Source organism: Agelaius phoeniceus, chromosome 1, assembly GCF_051311805.1.
Source record: "Agelaius phoeniceus isolate bAgePho1 chromosome 1, bAgePho1.hap1, whole genome shotgun sequence".
Classification (NCBI taxonomy): Eukaryota; Metazoa; Chordata; class Aves; order Passeriformes; family Icteridae; genus Agelaius; species Agelaius phoeniceus.
The window spans coordinates 129,804,179-129,828,145 of NC_135265.1; the positions used below are offsets into that span (position 1 = coordinate 129,804,179).

General features: G+C 42.4%; 2 protein-coding genes across 2 annotated transcripts; one reads left to right on the top strand and one right to left on the bottom strand.

The window, feature by feature from the left end:
• Nucleotide 1: 1 nt before the first annotated feature.
• Nucleotides 2-17,122, top strand: SLC25A32 (solute carrier family 25 member 32). Its single transcript, XM_077187298.1, has 7 exons — nucleotides 2-207; nucleotides 2,993-3,143; nucleotides 4,217-4,302; nucleotides 5,522-5,682; nucleotides 11,521-11,634; nucleotides 12,193-12,338; nucleotides 13,811-17,122. The coding sequence occupies exons 1-7, from the start codon at nucleotides 36-38 to the stop codon at nucleotides 13,944-13,946; spliced, it is 966 nt and encodes a 321-aa protein (XP_077043413.1). The 5' UTR covers nucleotides 2-35; the 3' UTR covers nucleotides 13,947-17,122.
• Nucleotides 17,113-23,875, bottom strand: CTHRC1 (collagen triple helix repeat containing 1). Its single transcript, XM_054641676.2, is given in 5 exon segments — nucleotides 17,113-17,553; nucleotides 18,692-18,908; nucleotides 20,273-20,494; nucleotides 23,439-23,617; nucleotides 23,620-23,875. Coding segments are annotated over 5 exon segments (900 nt in total). The 5' UTR covers nucleotides 23,759-23,875; the 3' UTR covers nucleotides 17,113-17,410.
• Nucleotides 23,876-23,967: the final 92 nt, after the last annotated feature.

Below are 23,967 nucleotides of genomic sequence, written 5' to 3' on the forward strand. Positions count from 1 at the left end.
GCCCCGCCCCCGCTCCTGCGCGCGCGCGGCCGGCGATGGGCGCCGCGGGCCCCGCGTGCGCGGCGCGCGAGCCGCTGTCACGCGAGCCGGTGCTGCGCTCCGTGCTGCGGCACGTGCGGCTGGAGAACCTGGCGGCGGGAATGAGCGGCGGCGTCCTGTCCACCCTGGCGCTGCACCCGCTGGACCTCGTCAAGATCCGCTTCGCAGGTGAGGCCGGAGCGGCCGCCCGCCGCCGTCCCGCGCTAAGCACGCACCGGCGTGCCCGGGCCCGCCGAGCCGGCCCGGGACCTGCCGGGCTTCTCGCCCACAGCCCGCGCTGCTCTGCCCGCCCCGTGCGCGGCTGCAGCGCCCCGGTGCCGGGGGCAGCCCCACGGCTTGGAATAAACTGGCCGTGAGCCGGGAGGGTCTCCCGTTCTGTTCCCTGCTATCCCAAGGCGCTCCTTGTCCCGTGTAGGGGCTGCAGCGTGTGCGGTGGCCCCGAGCTGGTTGCGGGCAGGTCGGGGAGCTGCCAGCCTCTCCCCCCTGCCGTGGCCGCCAGTGCCAGAGGCACCCGAGCGCTGCCCCTTCAGCAGGCGGGCTGCCCAAGCCCACGTTCAAAGTTCACCTCTATGCCAGAGATTTTTAACACTCAGAGCTAGCGGTGGTTTTGGAATAACCTTGGTTGTTAACAATAGTGGTTTTGTCTTGCAGAAAACTCTGTGACTGGTTTGTTTCTCCACAGGGAAACATGGCAACTTCTCTTGACTTTTCTGCTGATTTGAAAAATTTGTCCACCATTTATCATATTTTCTTTCAGAGAGGTTGAAACATTGAAACATTTTACTGTATCTTTGGATTGTTTTCTTATATATGGATGTTTATTCTTAAAAATTGATGATCTCAAAACCAAACTATCACAGAGACATTTTTCAAAATTCAAAACGCTGCAAGTCCTAGTTGGGCACATCCTGGGCTGCATTCTGAGAAGCACAGCCAGCAGAAGGGCTCTTTTCTCTCTTTTTTCCATTTGTAAGACTGTCAGAAGTACTGTGTTTATTTTGGGGCTCTCCGGGACAAGGAAGGAAGACAGTGACACACTGGTGTGACTCCAGTGGAAGCCACCAGACTGGTGAAGGGGCTGGAGCACATGGCACAGAACAGGCTGACAGAACAGGATCCCTTTGGCCTCAGAAAGGAAGGGCTGAGGGGAGCTAAAATTGCAATCTATGACAGTGTTCTTGGAAGACACAGAGAAGGTAAAGCCAGATTCTTTGAGATAGTTAGAAGGAGCCGAAAAGGAACAGGCACAAGCATGGAGAATTCCAGTTATTTTACTGTGAGAATGGTCAAATACTGGAAAAGGTTACCCAGACAGGCTGTAATCTCTTCAGCCATGGAAACATTCAGGAGTCAACTGGTCATGTCCCTAAGTAACCAGGTCTAATTAGATCTGGTTTGAATACAGGTTTGGATTAGGTGGCTTTTGGAGGTCATGTACTTTCACATGCTTCTTTGGGTTGAAAATAATAATTCCTGTGTTTTGTCTTCAATGAGGGAGCGTGAGCTGATATCAGAAATGAATGTTGTCAAGATTCTTGGCAGCATCATTGACAGAAAGACTTGTGTTTGTGTCTCTGATTTCCAGTGTTGTTTCATATGTTTATAAACTTGACCTAGTGTCTGCATGGTAAAAGATTTCACAAATGTCTTTGGAAAGGTCTAGCAACACTTACTCAGGAAGGAGACAAAAGGTGTTTGTGTTCTAGTTTTGAGGGTTGTCAAGGTGTCCAGACGTTGTCACACTGTGCTCAGCAAAAGCATTTTGTCTTTAATGCTGAAGTCTGTCACACTGTCAATGGGACAAAGAGTTCAAAAGGAATTAGTAGTAATGTGGCACTGAATAGAAGATGCCTGTTTACCAGGATTCATTTTGGTGGGGACACAAAAACTACACTTCTTGTAAAACTTTGAGCTCAGTTTTCAGTACAGTTGCAGTCTAGCCATACAACTGTAGTAAGAATGAAAACTGCTGCTATGTTGGCATCACAGAGTAATTTAGCTCAGAAGAGAGCTGAGGAGTTCACCCCCTACTCAGATAAGCTCTGCTTAGATCAGTTTTTTCAGTCTTGTGCACTGGAGTTTTGAGTAGCTCCAAAGATGCTCTTCAGGCAACTTATTCATGTATTTGGCCATTCTGCTGGATAAAAAGTTCTGGTCAAAATTCCCTGTATTTCAGTTTGTGTCTGTTACCTCTTGTCATCTCACCATGGACTGCATCACATACCCCATCAGTAACCAACTTACTCCTTTGTTGTTATGGTAGGAGCAATAGTAGTCACCACTCCAAGCTTTGTGGACATCCTTGTTCTACATGATCTGTCAGACAAAAACTTGTTGTTTTCTGTATTTTTGAAGTGGTATTTTCTGAACATTTGGACAACCAGCTGTTAGGTTATTAGGTGGGAGAAGAAGCCTTTGTGTATCCTGGTAAAAACTGACTTGGGAATCAGTAAGACGTGAGCCATTGCTTTACAGAACATTTTAAGGAGAAAATTTGAATTTAAGGGTTGTTACTTAGGACTTGTCTAAACAACTTAGAGAAACATGTCAAGGATGCCATCCATATCACTTGAAATATGATGCACAATTGCTGGAGTGCTAAAAAGAAGAGACAGAAAACTTCAGATCCGCTGCTCATCAAAAATGTACAAAAGTGCATTTACTTAGCCTTGTCAGATTCATAGGAACTTTCCTCTTACCAAGCTAAGTAGTTATCTCTGGTTTTTATTTCTTTTCCCCCCCTTTTTTCCCTAAGTTCTTCAACTCTAAGCTTATAAAGCTGTAAACCTCAGCTCTTGCATACTTGTGAAATAACACTCATGTAATACAGTTGATCAATTATGTTTCATGTTCATTTATTGCTTTGGAGGCTGTGGACTCCTGGATTGGCTTGGAGGCAGTTGAACTTTATGCTTCCCGAAATGTTTTCCAGTATCATTTCTCTCTTTTGTAGTAAGTGATGGATTGGAGCTGAGGCCAAAGTACAATGGAATTCTTCACTGTATGAGCACAGTCTGGAAGCATGAGGGGCTTCGAGGCTTGTACCAAGGGGTAACTCCAAACATGGTGGGAGCAGGGGCCTCCTGGGGACTTTACTTCTTCTTGTAAGTAGAGCTGTAAAATGTGTCTCTCACTGCCTGCACAATGTAGTGTTCAGATATACATTGCATCTTCTTTGTGAGGTATAAAAATGTGCTAAAGGACTTACAAACTTGTCATTCTCTTAGCTAGTCCAGGTTTGTTAATGTTTATTATGGTTTGCTGTTTTAGAATTTAAGCAATTTGAGTCAGAGAGTTGTTCCTTTGTCAGGTACAGTGCATTCCCTTGCTGCTGTGAAAATACTAAGGAATTTGAGAGGTGGTGATACTATTCAGAAAGAATTCTCTAAAAGTGCCAATACACTGTTCTTAAACCCCATTGAAAACAAGAATCTAAATTGATTTCTTGAAAATAAAGAGCGTGAAGTTTTCTACTAAAACTAAATGTTTGATTGTTTTTAATCATTTTAGTGACAGTTTTTTCATTGTTTTTGTCAGTTCATGGGCTTTGCTTTTAAAGTCCATTTTTAAATATTCTACTTTATTAACTCTGTTAGTACTTATCCCTGTTAATTCAAACATTTTAGGGACTCTGGGGACTTTACAGTTAGCTGGTATGCCCATGCAAAGCTCACTTGTCAGTTGTCTAAACTCTATTATTGTTGTACTTTGTTGTATTGTTGTACTTTGTTGTATTGCTGTTGTATTGTTGTACTCCTTAAGCTTTGCTGTAGATTGCTATTGACACTTCATCTTCTGTTGACAATTCCTTAATTCACAAAGATTGCAAACTGGATCAAGAGAAGAATGCTCAGTGAGCTAGAGGGTCAATACCTAGCGCTGTGGGTCCCACTAAAATTCTTTTAAAAGTTAATTCTGGATATCTGATAATTTTCAAGATGCAGTCCCATTGATACTGACTATTTAATTTTACAATTTAAATATATATTACCATAGTTCACTTTAAAGAGCTGACTGCTCAGAGACAATTAATCAATTAAATAACAGTAGTTTGGATGCCTTTTCTTCAAAGGCTGTGTACCACCATGATCTTAAGTCAGGTATGTCATTCTGGATTGGGTTTTTTGTGATGTAGGTCTGTGTTCACCTTCACTAAACTATGTTGTACATTTTCCAGTTACAATGCCATCAAAGCTTACAAGAAGGAAGGGAAGATGGAAAGTCTCAGTGCGAGCGAACACCTAGTGTCAGCTGCAGAGGCTGGTGAGGTTAAATGCAAAAATTAATGTTCACTTGTAGCCTTTCCATATGCTGTTACTTGCCTTTCTGTGTCAATGCAGCTTTTTCTTACAGATGGCAAGGGTAAGTGTTCCAGCCCAGCTGCAATAGTTTGTTGTCTGTAAATAAAACAAAGATGTCTAGCACAAATAGGTGGGTGACTGTCGTCTTCAGTTTTGTGCAGAATTAGCAGTTGTCAAAATGTCTTTTGTCCTAGTTTTCATTCTGTATAGGCACTTTACATATTTAGTACTGTATTGGGTCCCAAAATGTAACTATAGAAATCTGCTGCTATCAGATTGTTAACTTGTTAAATATTTAACACCTGGACCCGGAAAGGAGGTAGCCTGTTGAATCATGGAATGGTTTGGGTTGGAAGGGACCTTAAAAATAATCTAGTTCCAACCCCCTGTCTTTGGCTGGGACACCTCCCACTAGACCAGGTTGCTCAAAGCCCCATCCAGCCTGGTCTTGAACACTTCCAGAGGTGGAGCATCCACAGCATCTCTGGGCAACCTATTCCAGTGCCTCACCACTGTCACAGTAAAGAATTTCTGCCTTGTATCGAATCTAAACCTACTCTCTTTCAGTTTGAATCATTCCCCCTTGTCCTGTCACTACATGCTGTGCAGGCAATTTGGAAAACTTCATTAGGCTTTTGAAACATTCATTTAAAGTTGAAATGTAAAGCATATTGTTTGAATGAAATGTCATAATGGATTCTGTCACAATGGTATTTTTAATAACTTATAAAGCTATAAGAGGTTCTTGCTATTAACCTGTCAAAATTATTAAGCAAATCTCACATCACTGAGATGTCCATTAAATTTTGAATTATTGTATATTGAAGAATAACTTGGATAATCAGTGGTACATTAAGAAACTGCATTTACTGTCTACTTCAGATTATACTACTAACTGTGGAAAGGTGAAGGAAAAAAGGGACTGTACTAGGAATATGCAAAAATACTTGTGCCCTGCAAAAAAGTACCACAGCAGGAGTGAATTGGACTGGACTGTGAGCTTTGGAGGGAGAGGGAGGGAGCAATGAAGGGCATAAACTTCACCTGTTTTGAACAGTATAAGTACTCTGGTAGGAGAAGTAGTTTTGTCATTGTAGAAGCCTGTGTTATATTGGACTGAACAAACTGGGACAATCTGTGGAGTTGGCATAACAATGGGAGTAACTTCTGTGTGTTCTCAGGAGCCATGACCCTGTGCATTACAAACCCAATATGGGTAACCAAGACTCGACTTGTGCTGCAGTATAATGCTGGTGTGGATCCATCCAAGCGGCAGTACAGAGGAATGTTTGATGCTCTCATAAAGATATACAAGACAGAAGGCATCCGTGGCTTATATAAGGTAATCACATTTCAGAAAAATTCCATGATTACCTGGCACCACCCAGTAGCATGGTGAGACTTCTAAATATTTGTCTACAAAAAAAATAAATTTTAATAGCTCACTTTGATTCTGTGAGTCTTCCCCACTGAAGAACTGCAGCAAAAAGGCTTAGTCAGAAGAAAAACCATTATACTGGTGATAAACTGCTTTGTAATTTTTTTGAATCTTCTTAAAATTAGAATTTGGTTAAGCAGGGCAGCAACTATGTTGCTGGCAGTACTTCCTTGCATTTTATCCCTTATCTCTGTATTTCTAACCTCTTCTGGAAGATAACACGACTAAAGTACTTGCTAATTTTTTCTTCCACAATGCATGGTTTCACAACTGCTTATTTGCCCTCTGGTTATTGATGTCTGTAATCTGTCAGCTCTAGATACATTAAATTTGCAGACTTCTAAATAGGGCCTGCATATGTGTGGGGTTTTTGTTCCCTTTAATTTAGGGAAACAGATGGCAACAAGATTTGGACTTTTTGCCTCCTCCTCTTTTCAGGTCATGACATCAAGATGCATTCATCAGTGCCTGGAAGTTGTGAAGAAACCTATTTTAGTTCAGGCTGGCTCTTCTCCTGCAAGTCATGCTGCAGAATCATAGAATGGCTTGGGTTGGAAGGGATCTTAAAGATATTCTAGTTCCAACACCCCTGTGATGGGCAGGTGTACCTTCCACTAGCCCAGGCTGCTCAGAGCCCATCCAGCCTGGCCCTGAACACTGCCAGGAATAGGGAACAAGACCACTTTCTCTTAGAAATTATCCTGACTTCTGAACATTAGCTTATTTTATTCTCAGTGAAAAATGTGATCCTTCCTATTTTGTAAGACTTGCATGCTTCATGGCAACGATTGCCAAATTCTAACACCAGGAACAGGGCACCTTACTTATTCCTAAATTGAAATTGTCAGGTTTGCCTGCCTGGATGTCTGCTCTGTTCCATGTAGATAAGTTCTGATTTCTTGGATCTGTTAGGTTTTAAGATGTCCTTCCACCCTTCTTTTCAGATTATTCCTGCCAGTAGCATGTGTCGCCTTTGGCACTAGACACTTCTTTGTAGTGTTAATCTGCAAATGTGGGACTAAAGCAGCTACTTCCTTTGAAAGAGCAAATTACTTGCTTAAATCTGCAAAGAAGGTGACCTAAATAGGTCCTGAGTGACCTACATAAGTATGCACACTGTGCAACTTCCATTTGACGTCAGGACTCTCTCAACCTTGTCTGTACTGGGGAAAAAGGCACCTCTTCAGGTGGCTCTTGGACTTGTACATGCTTTAGCTTCCTCCATTTCAGTGTTTGGGGGAGCTTTTATTTTTCTTGCACTATTTGAAATTGTACAGCTAAAGCTTTGTTAATTGCTCTGAGTCAGGAGTTGTAGTACACACAATTGTCTTTTTCCTCATTATCTTCATTTCAGATAGCATTCCTTGTAGCAGATAAGGGGATCTCGGGTAGTACCACCTTACAGTAAATGAAGGGATCTCAAACAGAGCAACTGTCTCAGATAGAATTGGAAATAAAATCTGGAAGTAGTATCTTTCTCTTTGAGATTTGTCTCCTTAGACAATAAAGAGGTATTTCTGACCAAGCAATTCAATATTGCTCTTTACTGCACAGATGCTGTTACTGATCTGAGCAAATCCTTTCAGTCCTTTGAGGTACAAATAGGTTATGTCAGGCTACATCAATCTTTCTAGCAGGGATCAAAGCTGTCTTTATTAGCTCTGCTGGGTATTGATTGTTCATCAATCATAGTTTGTCTGAATCTGGGTTTCTCAGTAAGTTGTTCCTCTTGAACTTGGCCTGGTTCTGAAAAGGCAGGAGGAGTCCCCTTTGCTCCTTATCCCAGTCATCATCCAGTCAGTGATCTTCCACACCCTCCATCCACTGGGCTTTGTCTTCTGGCCCCCTGATGACAGAGCTGCTCTGCTGCACACCAGGCTGAATTAAAAAACAGCTTGGGGTTATGTACTTTGAACACACCCATGGATCTGCTGGATATTTGAGCTCTAAAAATTACCTTGCCATTAATGAATGCAACCATCTCCATTTTATGAGTGCTGTGTTGTTCTTTTCAAGCATAAGGTAGGAGTGCCCAAACAAGGTAAAATAGTTGTAAGATTGTAGGATTGGTGCTCTTAGGAAAACCTAAAATATCTCTGAGTTGTTGAGAAACTGTTAGATGTATGTTCTAGAGTGACTGGCTACTAAGACATCAGTCAGGAATGCAACTAGCATCCTTCATGGCCTCTCTATTTCTGTATGTGCATTTTTTATTCTCTTTTATTGATGATATAGAAGCAGCAGTTGGAAATAGAGCAATGCTTAATAATCAAGAGTAAAATACACAGGAAATGTATAAAATTTAAGGAGATTAAAGTAAAATCCAGGTTCATCAAGACTGAGAATAATAATGTAGCATGCTGACAACAACAAAAGTCATAACATTAATGTGTGCTCGTTACCAAGTGAAATATATTTGGGCACTTCTGTGTTGGCATTTCACTTTTGGTAGGCAAGATTCTATGCTCTGAGGATAAAGTGCTTTTCCTGGTCCCTCAATGGCTAAGGCACTTAGCTCTCTTTATTTTGCATGCTTTGCTTCTGTTATTTTTCTTCTTGTAAATATGAAGCTTGTAAGCTTTCTATATCTTTGTACTTGTACATAGCAAAATCCATTGAGATTTGGCCATCTTGATTTTAATTTAAGTTGCAGGTTCTACAAAGAGACATAAGCATAAGTGGCTTTCACATAAAGATGGTAACATTTTTCACCATGAGGGAATCAAGATGATAATGGCAACTTCAGTGTCTTGTCTGCACAAGTTGTCAGAGCAGGGCACTCAGATGCTGCAGGTCTCTGACACACTGAGAGCCCAAATGAGGGCGGCACTGGAGAGATTACAAGAGGTATTTGCTGCATTCTTTTGAAACAGCAGAGGCTGTTCTGGCTTGAGTGCTGTCAAACACTTCAGGCAGTGATGTGAGTACCACATCACCAAATGAACCTTGTTCCTTTCTTTACTAAGAAGCACAGGTTTTCCAGTGTGTATATTTGCTTGTGTTTCTTTTTATTGTGATGGGTAACATTGGAAACACTGACCAACAGGACATTTTCTTCTTGTCTGGATTTTCAGCACTTAAAATACTTTAAGCCAACTTTAAAATATTTCTTTATTCCCACTGTCTGCTACTCAGAATTATATGCATTTAAATTTCTAATTATAGAATATAAATATAGAACTATATTTAATTCCATCTGTTGTTCCAATCCGTTGAAAGAGAATTCAAGCAAGACTTCTTTGAGGAACCATTCATCTTGTCATGTTTTCATTGGAAAAATCTTCTAAATATATATTTCAAATATTAAAGTAGAAAATAACAAGAAGTATGTGAAGTTATTATAAAATTTCTCTTTACAGTCATATTATGTATTAAAAAAACATTAAATTCTATCAAATTTTGTGGCAAGAAAAGATTTTGAATTCAAGTATTCTAAGAATAAGAAAATAGAATATGTTTCAAAAACTTCCTCAGCCAAGATATTTCAGTGCTGCAAAGAAATCAGTTTTGCTTTGAAACATTTTTCCATCAGAGTACATTATTTTCTATGATCAGTAAAGGTCTGGGTCAGCTCCTATTTTACTGAGGCACATTGGCTGACAGTTGCCTCACTCCCTTCTTGCATTTTTTAATATTGGCCCAACATTAAAAGTCCCTTAGCCCTTAGAAGCTCAGCACAAGACTTTAAGCCTGCTGGTATTTGTGTATGAAGTACAACCAGTAGATGCTTTAGGACTCAAGGGTGCAAGTTATCCAAATCTTCTGGCTTAAGTTTTAAGCATTTAGCTCTCTTAAAGGTTGTTTAACATTCTTCTTTTGTTGGCAGGGAAAGTATTACCTCATTTTTCTATGATATAAATACATTGTTCTAATTCTTTCCAAGTGGAGAACAATTACTTCCACTGTCCTTTAGTTGTTTTACTGATTAATCACCAAGAAATGTTTGTGAAGATTTTCCCTGCTATCACTGTCCATAGGTTTCATACTGTTTTTGGTGGGTTTTTTTGCTGACCCGGATAATTTTTTCTTTGACATTTTTGTATAGGTTTTTTTTTCTTCTTCTGTTTTTATATTGCTTTTATTTTCTTCTCTGATCCAGGATTTCTGAAAACCAAAGATGTCCTTTTCCCTCTGTTGGGGCCCTTTGGCTTCAACTTCACTTTGTGCTGACAAAATACAGATAAGTGGTTTAATTCCACTTGTTCTCATTTGGGGAAGGTTTTTTTCCTGGGACTTTCACTAGGCTTTAATGCATTTCATTAGTTTGTGATCACTGATGTTGAGTTCATGACCATTATTTCTTACTGTGAGAAGAAGAAATTCTAAAAAATCATTTCCTGAAAGACTGAAAAACTTTAGAAATCTGTATGTAGCATTTGGAAAGCTGATCCCTGAAGTGGTATTTTGTGTATTATCCGTGCAATTTTTATGCCTGCTGTAGTTTTAGTTGTTGGCGTTTTTCTGCAATTTAGGAGTTTTATTATTTTGTCTTGTTAACACTAATTCAGTGGACTCCTTCAGGGATCTCTTCTCCTTTTCACCTTCTCCAGGCTTTTAATCATATTCTGATTAAGTCAGACTAAGTCTTCAACATTTTCGGCTTGACTTTTAGTCTAACACAGACTTTGGCATCTGAACACATTTTTTAATTCCTTTTTCTTGCCTGAATGGATCATAGGAAATAAATTTTGGTTCTTTGAGTCCTTTTACCCACATTTTGAACACTTTACTCTGTTATAATTGTACCCTAATAGTTTGCAGCAAGCTTTTGAGTCCCTTTCTGGCCAAGATGAATAATCATCCATTTATTTGTGGTTTTCAATGCAAGTGACCAACTCTTCAAAAAGAATTAGTGCTTTTCAGAACCCCTGCAGCTGGCAGCTCATTTTAATGGAGCTGCCAGCTGCCAGGGGGGACTCCTGTCTTCTCTTCTCCTGCTCCTAGGGGAACTCCTGTCTTCTCTTTCTTGGGGAGACAGTTCAGAAAGTACCTGTTTTCCCCCTTCATTTCAACTTTTTTGAACCTAAACGTTGATGTGTATTTTCATGTGTTTTTGTGTGTATGAAAGACAATGCTGGAGCAGCTCAGTCTCTTCTCCCACAGAGACATGTTATAGTAGTGGACATGGCAGTGTCAGGTTTATAGTTAGATTTGATAATCCTAAAGATCTTTTCCAACCAAAATGATTCTGTTATTCTATATAGGCACAAACATTTTTAGTCTAGAAAGATATATATATATATATCTCATAGACACACATTTTTGTAGAGACACACATGCAAACACATGCATATCTATTTCCCAGGCTCAATCACAATAATGTTTTGTATCTCTGCTCCTGGTGGCTCTTCTCTGAGTTGCCAGCATCTGTCATTGCTTTAGCAGTCTCAGGTGGAACCAGACCCCTCAGTGCCAGTCTCTGGAAATGTGCACTGAGCTTGATTTGTGATCTTGCAATCCTAATCTGTGTTACCAGCTTGTGCTCTGTTAGGTGGAGTCCCTGGGCCATTTGTTTTATCTCAGTGGCTCAGGAGGTGACTTTAGGCTGTATGTCAGAAAAGTAGCATTTTTTGAGTGTTGGTGTGATGCCTGCCCTTAAGGATACTGAGTCAGACTGGAACTGCAGTGCAGGCACAGTCTGTACATTAAGGAAGGACAAATGTAGGGGTGTGAGCTGTGCTCATTTTCAAGTTGTTTAGATTTTGTGCATTACCCTTTAACCTTGTTTTATCCTTTTTTTAGGGATTTGTGCCTGGTCTGTTCGGAACATCACATGGAGCACTTCAGTTCATGGCCTACGAGGATTTGAAAGAGAGATACAACAAGTATAGAAACAGAGTATCAGATACAAAACTGGTAGGATGCTTGAGAATAAAATTGTGTTGTGGCATGTAAATAATCAGAAGTAGATTCCATTTGTCAGGTTATACAGCAGCCAAATGTGCAAAGTATTGGTACATTAATTAAAGTGCAGAATATATAGAAGGAAATAATACTTTCTCACTTTTTAGAATAAGCAACTGGTTTTCACTGGTTTTGAAAACCAACTTCTTATTTTGGCAAGTGTTTTGAGAATTTTAGAGGAGGGAATGAGGGTTTTTTCTTACATTGTGGAACCAGAGGGAGTGGTATTAAACCCTGGAAAACTGTTTGGATGCAAGTTGGGCAAAGGTAGCTACTATTGGAAGAAGTGTTTCTCTTAATGGGAATGAGAAGGCACAGCACATGTTTTACAGTCAATTACTTGTAGCACTGCATGTAGTAAAAACTGACATTTGTTTTAATGTGTTGTATCATAAGAGGGAAAAATCTAGAGTATTGTTTGGTTGTACGTTTAAAAATCAAATAAGATTTTGGGAACTGGCTAATTTAAACTATACCTAAGGCAAGCCTGACAATTTTTGTTGCTTTCAGAACACTGTGGAATACATAATGATGGCAGCTGTATCCAAAATATTTGCTGTGGTAGCAACATATCCCTATCAAGTTGTGCGAGCTCGTCTTCAAGACCAGCATAACACATACTCTGGGGTGTTTGATGTGATCCGCAGGACCTGGAGGTAGGTGTGCAAAATTAAAAGCCTGCATGTTGCAGACTGAGTTTTACAGAATCAGAGCTACCTTTACTGGCTTCTTGCTGACTTGCAGAACCAGTACAGTTCAGAGCAATCAAAGTGTTAGTTGTACAAAGTCATGTTGTGCAAGATGCCACCAACAGCAGTAAGCTAAGGAGAGAGGAGGAGATGGGAGAGAGCCAATGCCCCCTGCAGGTTCCTGTTGTTTATTCTGTCTCCCTTCTCTCTTCTCCAGCAAATTTCACAGGCTTAAAAATAACATTGTCATGGCTGGTTTGGGACACTAAATGAAGTCTCACTTGAACTGCTTTGGCTTATCACATAGGACAGGAGCATTGTGCTGCTGGGAGTTGTGGCTAATCCAAATTCCTGGCAAGGTGAAGTGAGCTAGCCAGAGCTGATTATACTGATGTCCCTGGTTACCCTGGGGCCTGACTGCACTTGTTGTCTGGTCCCACCTTCCTGTAGGACCTTTAGAGACCTGTGACCTCACACCTATTCATATCTTCTCACAAACCTTCCCTGAGCTGCACAGTGCAGGGGAGAGTTTGCACACAGACCTGTGTGTTTACCCAGGGTGGCCACCTCTGCGTGTGCATCCTTGGCTTTGGGCAGTGCTTCTGGGTTGGGCCATATTGCTGCAGAGGTGGGAATGGGCTCCTGGCTGTGAAGAGGGGCCAGCTCAGTAAGTGCAGTAAGTGCCAGCTCTGTTGTTCCAGGAGCACCCCTGGTTCAGAGGCTGTGCAACCATTTCAACTGGAGGCAATTCAGAGCAAAAGTAGCTCTGATGTGTCAGTGCTGAGCCCTTCGGTGCTGGAGGCTCCAGGAAGGCTTTTTAGTTCTGGTCAAGTGTAGTGCAGCCATTCTGGAGCCACTGCTGAGCTCATGATGAAACAAATGGGACTTAAGGAGGGTTGTGTAAACCACACCCAAGCATTTCTTTGGATCTCTGTTTGCTCCCCCTTCCAGGTGTTCTATGCCTATGAGGTCTGCACCTAAAGAGCTGAGATTTAATGTCTCTAAAACTTTTTAACAGCCCTAGCATGACACACTTATTCAAATTGGGTGAAATTAGGTTCTTATTTATTGGCCAGTAGAATCAAAATTCTGGAAGAGGTGCTTAAAATCTCAAAAAATGAATGGTGACTTTTCTTAGTTGTTTACCCAGTTGTTGTAGCATGAAGAAAGATGGTAAATTGCCTTACTTAGACAATACCCACAAAAAACACTCAAAGCCTGGGCTAAATAACTGATCTACTTAATGCTATTATATGTTCAGAAGAAAAAACAATGGGTTAATACTTGATGCACTTAAGCACTGTCTGAAATTGTTATTTCTAACCTGAAGTACATCTCTCAATGGGAGTGTGAGAAATAAAATGCCAGGCTTTGTTTTATGTCTCATTTTTTTCTATTAAAAGACATTAATTAAAACTTTTTTTTTTTTGTCTTTAAAGGAAAGAAGGTGTTCATGGATTTTACAAAGGAATTATACCTAATGTAATCAGAGTGACTCCTGCCTGCTGTATTACCTTTGTAGTTTATGAAAATGTGTCTGGCTTTTTACTTGGTTTTAGGAAAGAAAATAATTAAGGTATGGACTTGTGTTCCTAGGAAGGAATCTATCCTTTATTTTTTATATTCATGATCTGGGAGAAATTTACTTCAGCAGTCTTCTTTGACACTGTGAATTGATCTGGTATTTTAAGGAAAGAATGTAGAGACAATAAACCCTGCCAACATCTCTCCTGTTGAACGTTCCTGCGTTGCTGCCTTCCTCCCTGAATCAGCTGTGTCTGCTTGAAGCAGATGTCTGCAACCGTGAAATAAGAGTGCTGTGACTGGGTGAAGGCAGCTGCACAGCAATTCCATTCATCCTGGCCTGCCTGGAATAACTCACTAAGCAGTTTCAGCAAGTCTCAAGATAACAGTTGGTGCAATTCTGCTCCTGCACAAGTGGAAAACTTCATATGAAAGCAACCCTGGGGGCTGTCAAAACTTTCTTGAATATCTGAGTCTCATTAAAACAAGGAATGTCATCTGAATCCACCTCTGTGTTATTCATCAGATTTTAGGATGTGGAATGCTCCAGACTCCATTGTTCATCCAACACAAAAATGTGTGTCTCAGTGGGGTGCCGTTTGGAAACAAATTGTTTTTTTAAAACAGCTGTCCATTCTTGGGTTTGAATAATTGCAAGTCTGATGAAGCTCAGTTCTTGTCTCATAGCAGGCCAGGTTTGCACTGTGGTTTTTGACTTGGTTTTAGCAGCAGACCAACATGCTGAAAGTGCATACGTTGCTGGCAGCTTAATTCATTTTCTCTCTTTCATTCTCTCTCCATCTCTCTGTGCCAGTCTGTCTCCATTAATGATAGAGCTGACCACATATTACTAAGAAATGCATATTTTAAAGTAGGCTTACATTTTAAAGATGAGGATTTTTTTTCTAGTAATCCCATAGTGATGCAGTGTTCAAGCCAGTGTAGCAAAAAATAGGACCACACTTACTTTCAGTAATATTCTCTGGGAAAAAAAAATGTTTCTAGTCTCAAAAAATCCTGTGCACAGGACTTTATTTAAAAAAACAGAACAATAGGTTAATGTCTTCTGATTTGGTTTAAGGAAAAGATTGTTGATATATTGATTGCTAATTTACTGATAAATTAAATTATAGTACATATCAGTAAATTTTTATAATAGTTATGGGTTTTTTTCCCACACCAATAATTGCCATCAAGGATATGTACTGTTTAGAGTTCTGGGTTTGGTGGTTTTGGGTCTTATTTATTTAATAAAGACATTACTGACCCTAACATCTGCCTCCTGCTGTTGGTAAGAAGATATTAAGTATCTAGTAAGTATCATTTAACTAGGAAATAAGTTAGCAAAGGCTATCAACAGGGGAAAATCATCAGTTTCATAGGGAGCAGAGTAATCACTTAGAGAAGTTTCCTGTTTACCAGGCTAACCTAAAGCAGAAAGAACAATTTTTAATAAAAATTTAACAGATTAGGGACTTGTTTAAATTTTAAGTTAAAAGCTGGAAAGCTACAGAAACTACTCAGTATTTTGAGTCTTCATTTCAGTAATCCACTCTCTTGTTTTTGTAGATACTGTTGCCAAATACCACATATTGTGTGTAACTAAACTTATTCATAATTTACACTTTCTCTTCCACAATCCCATCCCCTCTACTGATAGAGTTGATAATCTCATTGGAAAGAATAATCTCATCTGGGGCCAGCATGGCTGGCTTTGGTTTTTATTACGGAAGGTTCTGTGTGTATTTAGCTGAAGATAAATTTACTGGAAGTTTTACTGGCAGAAGCTTCTGCCTTTGGAGGGTGCTTACTGGGGTTTGTGTGTTTTGTGGTACACAGAATGAATTTAATGGAACGCTGAGTTAACTCTACCACCCAGGATCCAAAATCTATTGTGAAGACATATGAAAACATGATAAAAGAGGAAAAGCTGTGCATGTACTAGCCTGGATTAGTGTGCTCTGGGCCAGAACAGCTTACCCATGCTTCAGAATAAATGCAGGGGCAGGCTGTGAGCATGTGCACAATCACTCACTGTGTGTTAGCTGACGTTCTCTAAGTTCACACCACAGCCCAGCTCATAGTAACTTGTTTGTGTTCAGGTACCTTAAAACCATCCTCCAAGCCAGTGAAAACATTGCAGTTCTTCAGAGACAAAATACCAGCTGTGTAACTTGCTGGCTTGCAGCAAATCTCACACACCATCTTGCAGTTGGGCGAGCCCAAGTGCTCCCCTCACTGCAGGTGTCCTCCCCAGTATCTGCAACAACAGCTACAGGCAAGGGCTGCCCATCCTGGGGCAAATCTTACAGCTTGTTCATAAAAGAAAATGAGATTTAATTCTAAATAGCTGAAATAAATTCATTATCTCAGATTTAATGGGTTTTTTCCTTTTAATTTCTGGGAAGAGTGGAGATTTTTGCATGTTGTACATGCTTTTCATGAGTTTTTTTATTTTGTTAATGTAAAATTGGTTTTGTAATACAAATATGATTGTTGTTTCTCTTTAGAATATGTAAAAATTTAAAAAATGTTTGAATATGCCACTTGCAGCATTTGAAAGAAAATACTTAAAACACTGAAGCTTATGGTCTGTTGGCATGATCAGTGTTGTCACTTGTCAAACAGCTGTGACATCATTGTTTCACTTTACCAGTTCAGTTTTGGAAAGCCTAGGCATTTCAACCTGTCTTATGTCTGTATCTTCTAAACAGTTTAATACATCTAGCTTTTAACTAACACCAAAGTGATTCTGTATAACTGAAAGGCTAAATCCAGGAGAATTATTATATTGGAGCAATGAAATTAAGTGTTGTAACTGTAAATTTATTTAGTGTCTGCATCTTAGTAGTGGAGACCAGTCATAGATATTACACTGAAATCCAGTCTATCAAGAAGCAAGAGAGGGAAGAAGAGCTTAGATAGTCTGGTTTTGCTCAGTTATTCATAATGAGGTATTTAACACTTACCACATTGTCTGGGTCACAGTTAATTCACCAGGAGTTCATTGAGACAAGACTGTAACAGCAGAGCATCCTATTCTGCAGTCAGGTTTACAGGAGTGCATTTTATGTATGTTTTCTGAAGGCTAAAGCCAACACCTGATTTTACTTTCTTTGAACTTTATCTATAAAGCCTTCTAAAGAAATCGTGTATCACAACACCATGTAAAATACCTTAAACAGATTAATGTTCAATAAAATAACCCGGATTTCTTTTTTGTAAAAGGTCTTATTTATTTGATACAAAAAGTTATGGTTAATTCTAAAAACAGTGGTGGTATAACATCAAAAAAGAAATTTAAAATGTTAATGAACTTGGTTTTGATATTTGTATTCTAAAATGATTATTATAAAAAGCCTCTGCTGTGTACAGAACAAGACAAAGGCTACAGATGCAAGGCTTTGGTGCCTTTCAGTCCAGTACTTGTGTCCAACTCTATTGAAATAAATTCTGAAAAAAATAGTACAAAATTTAAAAAAAAAAAAAAAAGGTATTATAAAAAGAGAGGGAAGTTATTTTGGCAGTTCTTCAATGATGATTCGGGAGACTGAATTCCATCCAGTAGAAGCATCTCCCCGTGGATAATCTGAGCACGTCCCCACCCAGATGGCAATATCCACCAAGCCAGCGTTGATCCCTTCACACAGACCTTCCACTGGTTAAAGACAAAAGTCAGGTTACCTCAGCAGACACAATCCCTTTCTATTTCACAACTGAAGGTGGAATCAAGTGCATAAGAACAGCAGCTTGTTGCAAGCTTGTGCTATTTAGTTAAATGTGAAAAAGTTTTAGAATTTTAAAACAATTTCAGCAATAAAAACTCTAATGTAGATATGTGGCAACATCAGTTAAAGGCATGCAGTGCCTGTCTGTTTTGCTCTTTGACACTCACTGCAGTACCTGAAGCAGATCACCATCCACAGGATGGCGAAATGGGAGGTATAGCTGCTGCTTTAAAACCCAAATTTACACACTGGGAGCTGGAATATGGCTTCATACCCTTCCAGACATCTTTCTAGCAGTGATGGGAGGGGGTGGGGTTTACAGCCCAGCTCTGTAAAGGTGATTGCCACCCTGTAAGCTTTTCCACTCATCCGTCACTGCTTCTGCAGGAAGTTGCACTCCTGATGCCTCACTAGCACCACTAGATGGAGGTGGGGTAATGAAGACAAGTCAGCTCTACCCCCTATGCTGAAAAAATCCTATAACAGCTCTAGACATTAGATTTCATGCAGTCATGCAGTACAAGGAGAAAAATGGAGAAAGGACACAGACATTACATTCCTTTTTCTTAGTATCACATCCTTTTATGTTGAATGAATTCACTAATTTGCCTCTGCTAAGCGAATGAATAATTGCTCCCAGATTGCTCCCCACTTTGGAGGTACTTTTGTGCCCCTCCTGAAATCAGAGTAGAAATTGCAGGAGGAAAGTCTCATTTTTGCACTGATAATGTGCAAATACCGGTATTTTAAGCCAGGATGACACTGTCTACTTGGCAGTAAGGCTGTTTCTCCATGGGTTAATACAGCACAGAATGTCTCTGTAGTCATGTTGTGGCAGAGATCAGTAGACCTGTCTGGACAGAAATCTCTTCCATTTCTAAATCTCAGGATATAGTACCACAAAAAGTACCACAGCAAGAAAGTACCACTTAATAAATAATTATAATACTGTCACTTATCAATAGCCAGCTCTGAGACAGCAGAGTAAGAGAACAAGTGTGAGTTGGCCACTCTCTGTGTTTGCTGCTCCCTCCTTCTGCTCCATCTCTGCTCTCCCGGCATACATACCTGAGGAAGTTCTGTGTATGTTAATGGTAGAGTTCAGCTCTGGGCTTCCTTGATCTAAGTATATGATGGCTTCGATGGGCAGTGGGCCGGCACACTCTGCCCCGTTGAAGGTGAAGTACCAGCGCTGGCAGCAGGCGCTCCTGCACTTGAGCCGCAGCGAGCCGCTGAAGAGCACGCGCAGGGCGCTGTTGGAGCGCATCTTGGTAAACGTGCATTCCTGACAGGAGACAAAGGTGCTTTGGCACAAACCTCTGGGTCTGAGCCCATTTATTTCCTATATATTTATATTTAGGACACTGATTTAGGAATGTATTTATTTCAAAATGTTTTGGCTATTCTCTTTAGGTCCCTCTGGGGGGAAAAAAAAATTACAGCCTGGGAAATCCCTTGTGGTGCAAAGATGCAAATCAGAACAGCACCTCATAGATGGTAAAGGAGAAATGGATTATGGAAATTCTTAACTTTATTTAGACAATACCTGCTGTTAAATTGCTAGCCTAGTCACCTTCTGGGATTTATGTAAAAGGATATAAGCTCTCTGAAAGCTGCACTCAAGCCACAGGATCACACAATCATAAGGGTTGGAAGGGACCTCTGAAGATTATCTAGGCCAACCCCCAAGTCCTTACACAACAAGACAGCACAGTTTCTGTCTCTGCTAACAGAAATCGTGGACTTAACGATTATCACAAGACTTCTGAGCAGTTTATACCCAATAAAAGCTCCACAGCTGAAAAATAAATACTTTCAGGTTTTTAAGTGGTTGTTAACCTGTCTTCAAAATGCTTGATATCATAGGGGGAAAAAAAGACCAAAAAAAGACCAAAAAAAAGAAAAAAAAAGACAAAAAAAAAAAAGACCAAAAAAGACCAAAAAAGAAAAAAAAGTCAAAAGACAAAAAAGAGGGGAAAAAAAAGGAAAAAAGAAAAAAAAAAAAAAAAAAGCTAGGGACCGTTCTGCAAGTACAAGGCAGGCAGTAAGAAAAGTCTACTGAAAAAGTTGATTCTCTCTCTAGCCACAGCACAGCAGTTAAACTGCTATAATCACTCTGGGCTTTGCTTCATAGCTGGGATTGAGCAAGGATTTTTTCTAAAAGTTTTACACCCAGGGCTGCAGTGAGGACAGACTGTTCGTGTCAGTCTGGGTGACACTGGCAACTCTGCTCCTGAGCAATGCTGATCCTTTGCAGTAGCATCCTGCAACTGCAACTGAGTTTCAGTGAGTAACCACTATGAAGCAAATGTTATAAAGATGGGTACAAATAACCGATTAAAGATGTTCATCCCTTCTTAGCATTGAAATGGTGAAAACCTTGCCCTGTTTTGGGCAAGCTAGAGGTACTTTTTTGGTACTGTGACTTTCAGCCTTACAGTTACAGATCTGGTCTACTGAACGTACTCTTACACCAGCTACAAAATTCTTCCGAAACCCTATTCCAGGAATGCAAGAGGCACAGAGCTGAAGCACAGCTGAGAGCAATCCAAAGTAGCTAGGCCCTTGAGAAGTTCCCCCTGGCATGCAGAAAAGCAGGAAATCTGTGAGGCCGGTGCAGTGTTGGCCCGCGGGGGCAGCGCCGCTTACCGCGATCTTGCCCAGGTCGATGCCGTAGTTGAGCGCGCTCCACGAGCACTGCTTGAAGTTGGGCGTCCAGGACTCCTCGATGCTCTCGCGCATGCACTCGCCCTTCTCCCCCTTCAGCCCGTCCCTTCCCGGAATCCCAGGTGTCCCAGGGATCCCATTGGCTCCCGGGTTTCCATCCCGTCCAGGAACGCCGCTGGGGCCTTGCAAGCACATGCCATTATACTGGAAGAGAGAACAGATCTTGCTGCTTCCACCCCTCCATTCCGAGGCTAACCAAGTCAAACACAAGTGAATAACAACAAAGCGCACACCCCCTGCTGTGCCACAATGGGCTATTTCTGCATCTCCCAGAAAACGGTTCCACTGAAGTAAAAAAAAAAGGAAGAATGAGCAGTGCCAGCAGAATTTGCTGTAAAATAAGATGCCTTTTTAAATTAAAAGATGCATAAATCCTAGCATTAAAAAATTGCCTAGTCCAAGAATTAAAACCTGTTGGAAAACCTCACAAGAGTCAAAACAGAAACAAAAAAAAGAAGTCACATGTTAATAATTACTTTCTCCTAACCCACCATCACTTGTATAACTGTCTGTGCTAATACATGTTCAGTATTATTTTTCCTTTTTTTTTTTTTAAGAAAATTTTCCATTTCATAGAGAGCAAAGGGTAATGCCCCTTTTCGTCTCTCACTGCTCCTCTGGTGAGGAGGTGACAACTACATGGTGATAATCAAGCCCCACAATTCAGTCTCCAATATGCACACAAATGGATGGTGATATGGATGTGGGAAGCTGCATCCTGGAATAAAGCTGAACTCAGGAAGCTGTTTGTAACAGTGGGAAAGCAGACATGGGAGGAGGGCACACTCACATCCTTCCTAACATCACAGCATTAGGAAAGGTCAAATGTTGCTCTCCCAAACTCCATGTTAACACACATCACCTTCCCACTTTCTGCCCACCTTGGAGAGTAGGTTTGTGAAGCCCAGAGCTCTCTCCCTCAGCAGCCTGAGGGCTGGGATGTGGGAGGAGCACTGGGCATGGGAATGGTGAGCAGAAACCTGCAGGGGCTGGCCAGGGCTTTTACTTCATGTGCTCTGTCCTATCTGGTGACTGACTGCTTCCTCCAGTCTTCATCCCAAATCCTCACAGATTCTGTGAGGATTCTGCCCTTCCACTTTCTCACATTTATTTGTCTTCATCTAGTTTAAACCACTTAATGCCTATCTGTTTCAAAAAGAAACAGTGCTGCAGCTATTCCCCCTCATGCCAGCCATGCCCCTGTCTGCACTGCAGGAGCTGTAAACTACAGCCTCTGCCCTCTTTCCTTTGTCAGATTGGTGAATTTTCTTCTCTGAGGCTGTGCCTTTTCACAGGTTCTGGTGCAAAACCAGCAGAGCCATCACAGGTTTAGCTGGAGCCACAACAAAAGTAAAATCAGTGACTACATGGAGAGGTCTAGTAAGAAGTCAGATGAGGGTTTGACTAATGGTTGCTAGCTTTCTTACTACCTTTACCAAAGAAAACCCTGCTGGCTAAAGGCAGTGGAAATATTGGAATATTTTCACAAAGAAAACCATGTTTCAGAAAAGTTAGCTGAGAGAGGGCTGGTTGGCAAAGCACCAACCCAGGAGAACAATGCAAGGACATTTCTATTTCACACAGCAACAGTTATCTGGTTTTGCTCTTGCTTTCCCACTGGACTCCATTTGTAATGGTGACTGACTCTGGCTTTCACATGTGGTTCCTCACCACAGAAATCCTGCATGTGGAAATAGGCAAGAGCTGGGTCAGGCCAAAGCTGTGGCCTATTGCCCCCATCCCCAGAGACACCAGGAAGGGCTGGCCTGTCCCCACACAGGGGCTGCCACTCACAGCCAGACAGGGAGAGCACCTCAGCCATGGCACGTCCCAAAAAATAAATGGGAGCACAAGAATCACCTGGGCTTTGGGCTCTACTCCAGCTAAAATGGTCTGTCTTGCCAAGTCAAGTCTTTTTCATGTTTGCTTAAGCTGGAAATGCATAAAACATACTTTAAACATCCACTGAAGGCAGGATCCCCCCTCGGTTCTGCCTCCACTCTGCCCTGGCAGGGCTTCTGCAGAAGCATCTGTACAGCTGGGCTGTGCATGAGTCAGCTGCCGTTGATTTACCCACACTTTGCTGCTCACTCTGCTGCATCCAAAAAGCACCAAGCAATTTCAATGCAATGAGGGACCCTGAAACACTGCTCAGAAAATGTTAGCTCATCCAAGTGTACAGGTTCCTTATTCTCAATGCAATTCAATTTCCACAATAAAAGTGAAAAGGCAATGAAGTAGTGTGAAAGGGAAGGAGCTTTGCTAGCAGTGTTGCTTCCAGCACATCACTTTAGGGGATCTCTCTGGAGATCATGGAAGAAATGGTCATACCACTGACACTCCAGCAACTCACAGAAATACCTTCACATCTGCTTTCTACATTCCAAGGACTGGAAAATTTCCCTCCTGTCATCTATCCCTGAGATGGGATAGTCCCAATGCATTCAGGTTTCTAGTAGCAGTGGAATTGCAAACAATGGTGTGCAGTCCCTGCCGCCAAAGGAAATAGTGCATTCATGCAACTCCAAGGAAAAGTGTGCTCGGTGAGCATGCAGATAGTTTTCAGAGCATGCAGATAGTTTTTCTCATTACTATTTATCCACTAGCACTTTAGGAGCTAAACAGCAGTTAACTGCTTACGTTGGAAGGAACTAAGCAGCATTCACTGCTGATGTTGGAAGGGCTGGAAGATTCCGGCGCTGCCCCTGCCGTGCGCGGAGCCAGCCCCGGCACCGGGCACGGCGGGGAGTGCGGGCTGGGCCGGCTCCAGCCGCCATCCCCGCCCGGGGCCCGATGGGGAAGCCCTCAAACACACACCGGGCCGCCGAGACCCCGCGGTTTGTGTCAAAGCCCGTGCAGCGCCTTCTCCGCTTTTTCCTGATTCAGCACAACAAGGGCTCAATTAACTGAACCGAGAGATGCCCAGCGGCGCGGGACCGGCGCTGCCTTGCCTGGAGCGGCCGCCAGGCTTTTCGAAAGCCTCCGATCTATAGGTTTTTTCGTATCTTTGCAATAACAAAGCGGCTGCGTGGCTCCTCCAGCCACCCCCCGCCCGCACCGCTCCCGGCCCCCGGCCCGCCGCTCTCACCACGTCCACCACCTCCCGCTGGCGGAGCGCCTTCTGCTTCCCCCTGGGGCTCTCGGAGCCGCCGTGCGGCGGGGCCGCCGCCAGCAGCAGCGCCAGCAGCAGCAGCAGCGGGGCGGCGGCGGCGGCCGGGCCGCGGGGCATCGTGCGGGGCGGGATGCGCGGGGCCGGCGCGGCAGAGCCCGGCTCCCCGCTCTGGGCGGCAGCGCGGCGATAAATGAGCCTTTCAGAGCGCGCAGCCCGAGCTCCCTCCCCGGGGAGGCCGGGAATTTCCATCCTGTAACCGAGCGAGACAGCCAGGCAGAGCCACCCCCCTCAGCCATTGGCACGGGGCCGGGGGCTCCCGCCCCCTCGGGCCGGCCCCGCCGAGCCTTCCCCGGGCCGCGCCGGAGCCCCCGGCCGAGCCGAGCCGCGCCGAGCCGAGCCGAGCCGAGCCGCGCCGAGCCGAGCCGAGCCGCGCCGGAGCCGAGCCGAGCCGCGCCGGAGCCGAGCCGAGCCGAGCCGAGCCGAGCCGAGCCGAGCCGAGCCGGAG

Bases quoted from the DNA above. Each gene is read 5' to 3' on its own strand.
- SLC25A32 (XM_077187298.1), top strand. From the start codon at position 36: ATGGGCGCCGCGGGCCCCGCGTGCGCGGCGCGCGAGCCGCTGTCACGC. The intron at 3,144-4,216 runs GTAAGTAGAGCT...TACATTTTCCAG, and splicing joins TGGGGACTTTACTTCTTCTT to TTACAATGCCATCAAAGCTT. The intron at 12,339-13,810 runs GTAGGTGTGCAA...TTGTCTTTAAAG, and splicing joins GTGATCCGCAGGACCTGGAG to GAAAGAAGGTGTTCATGGAT.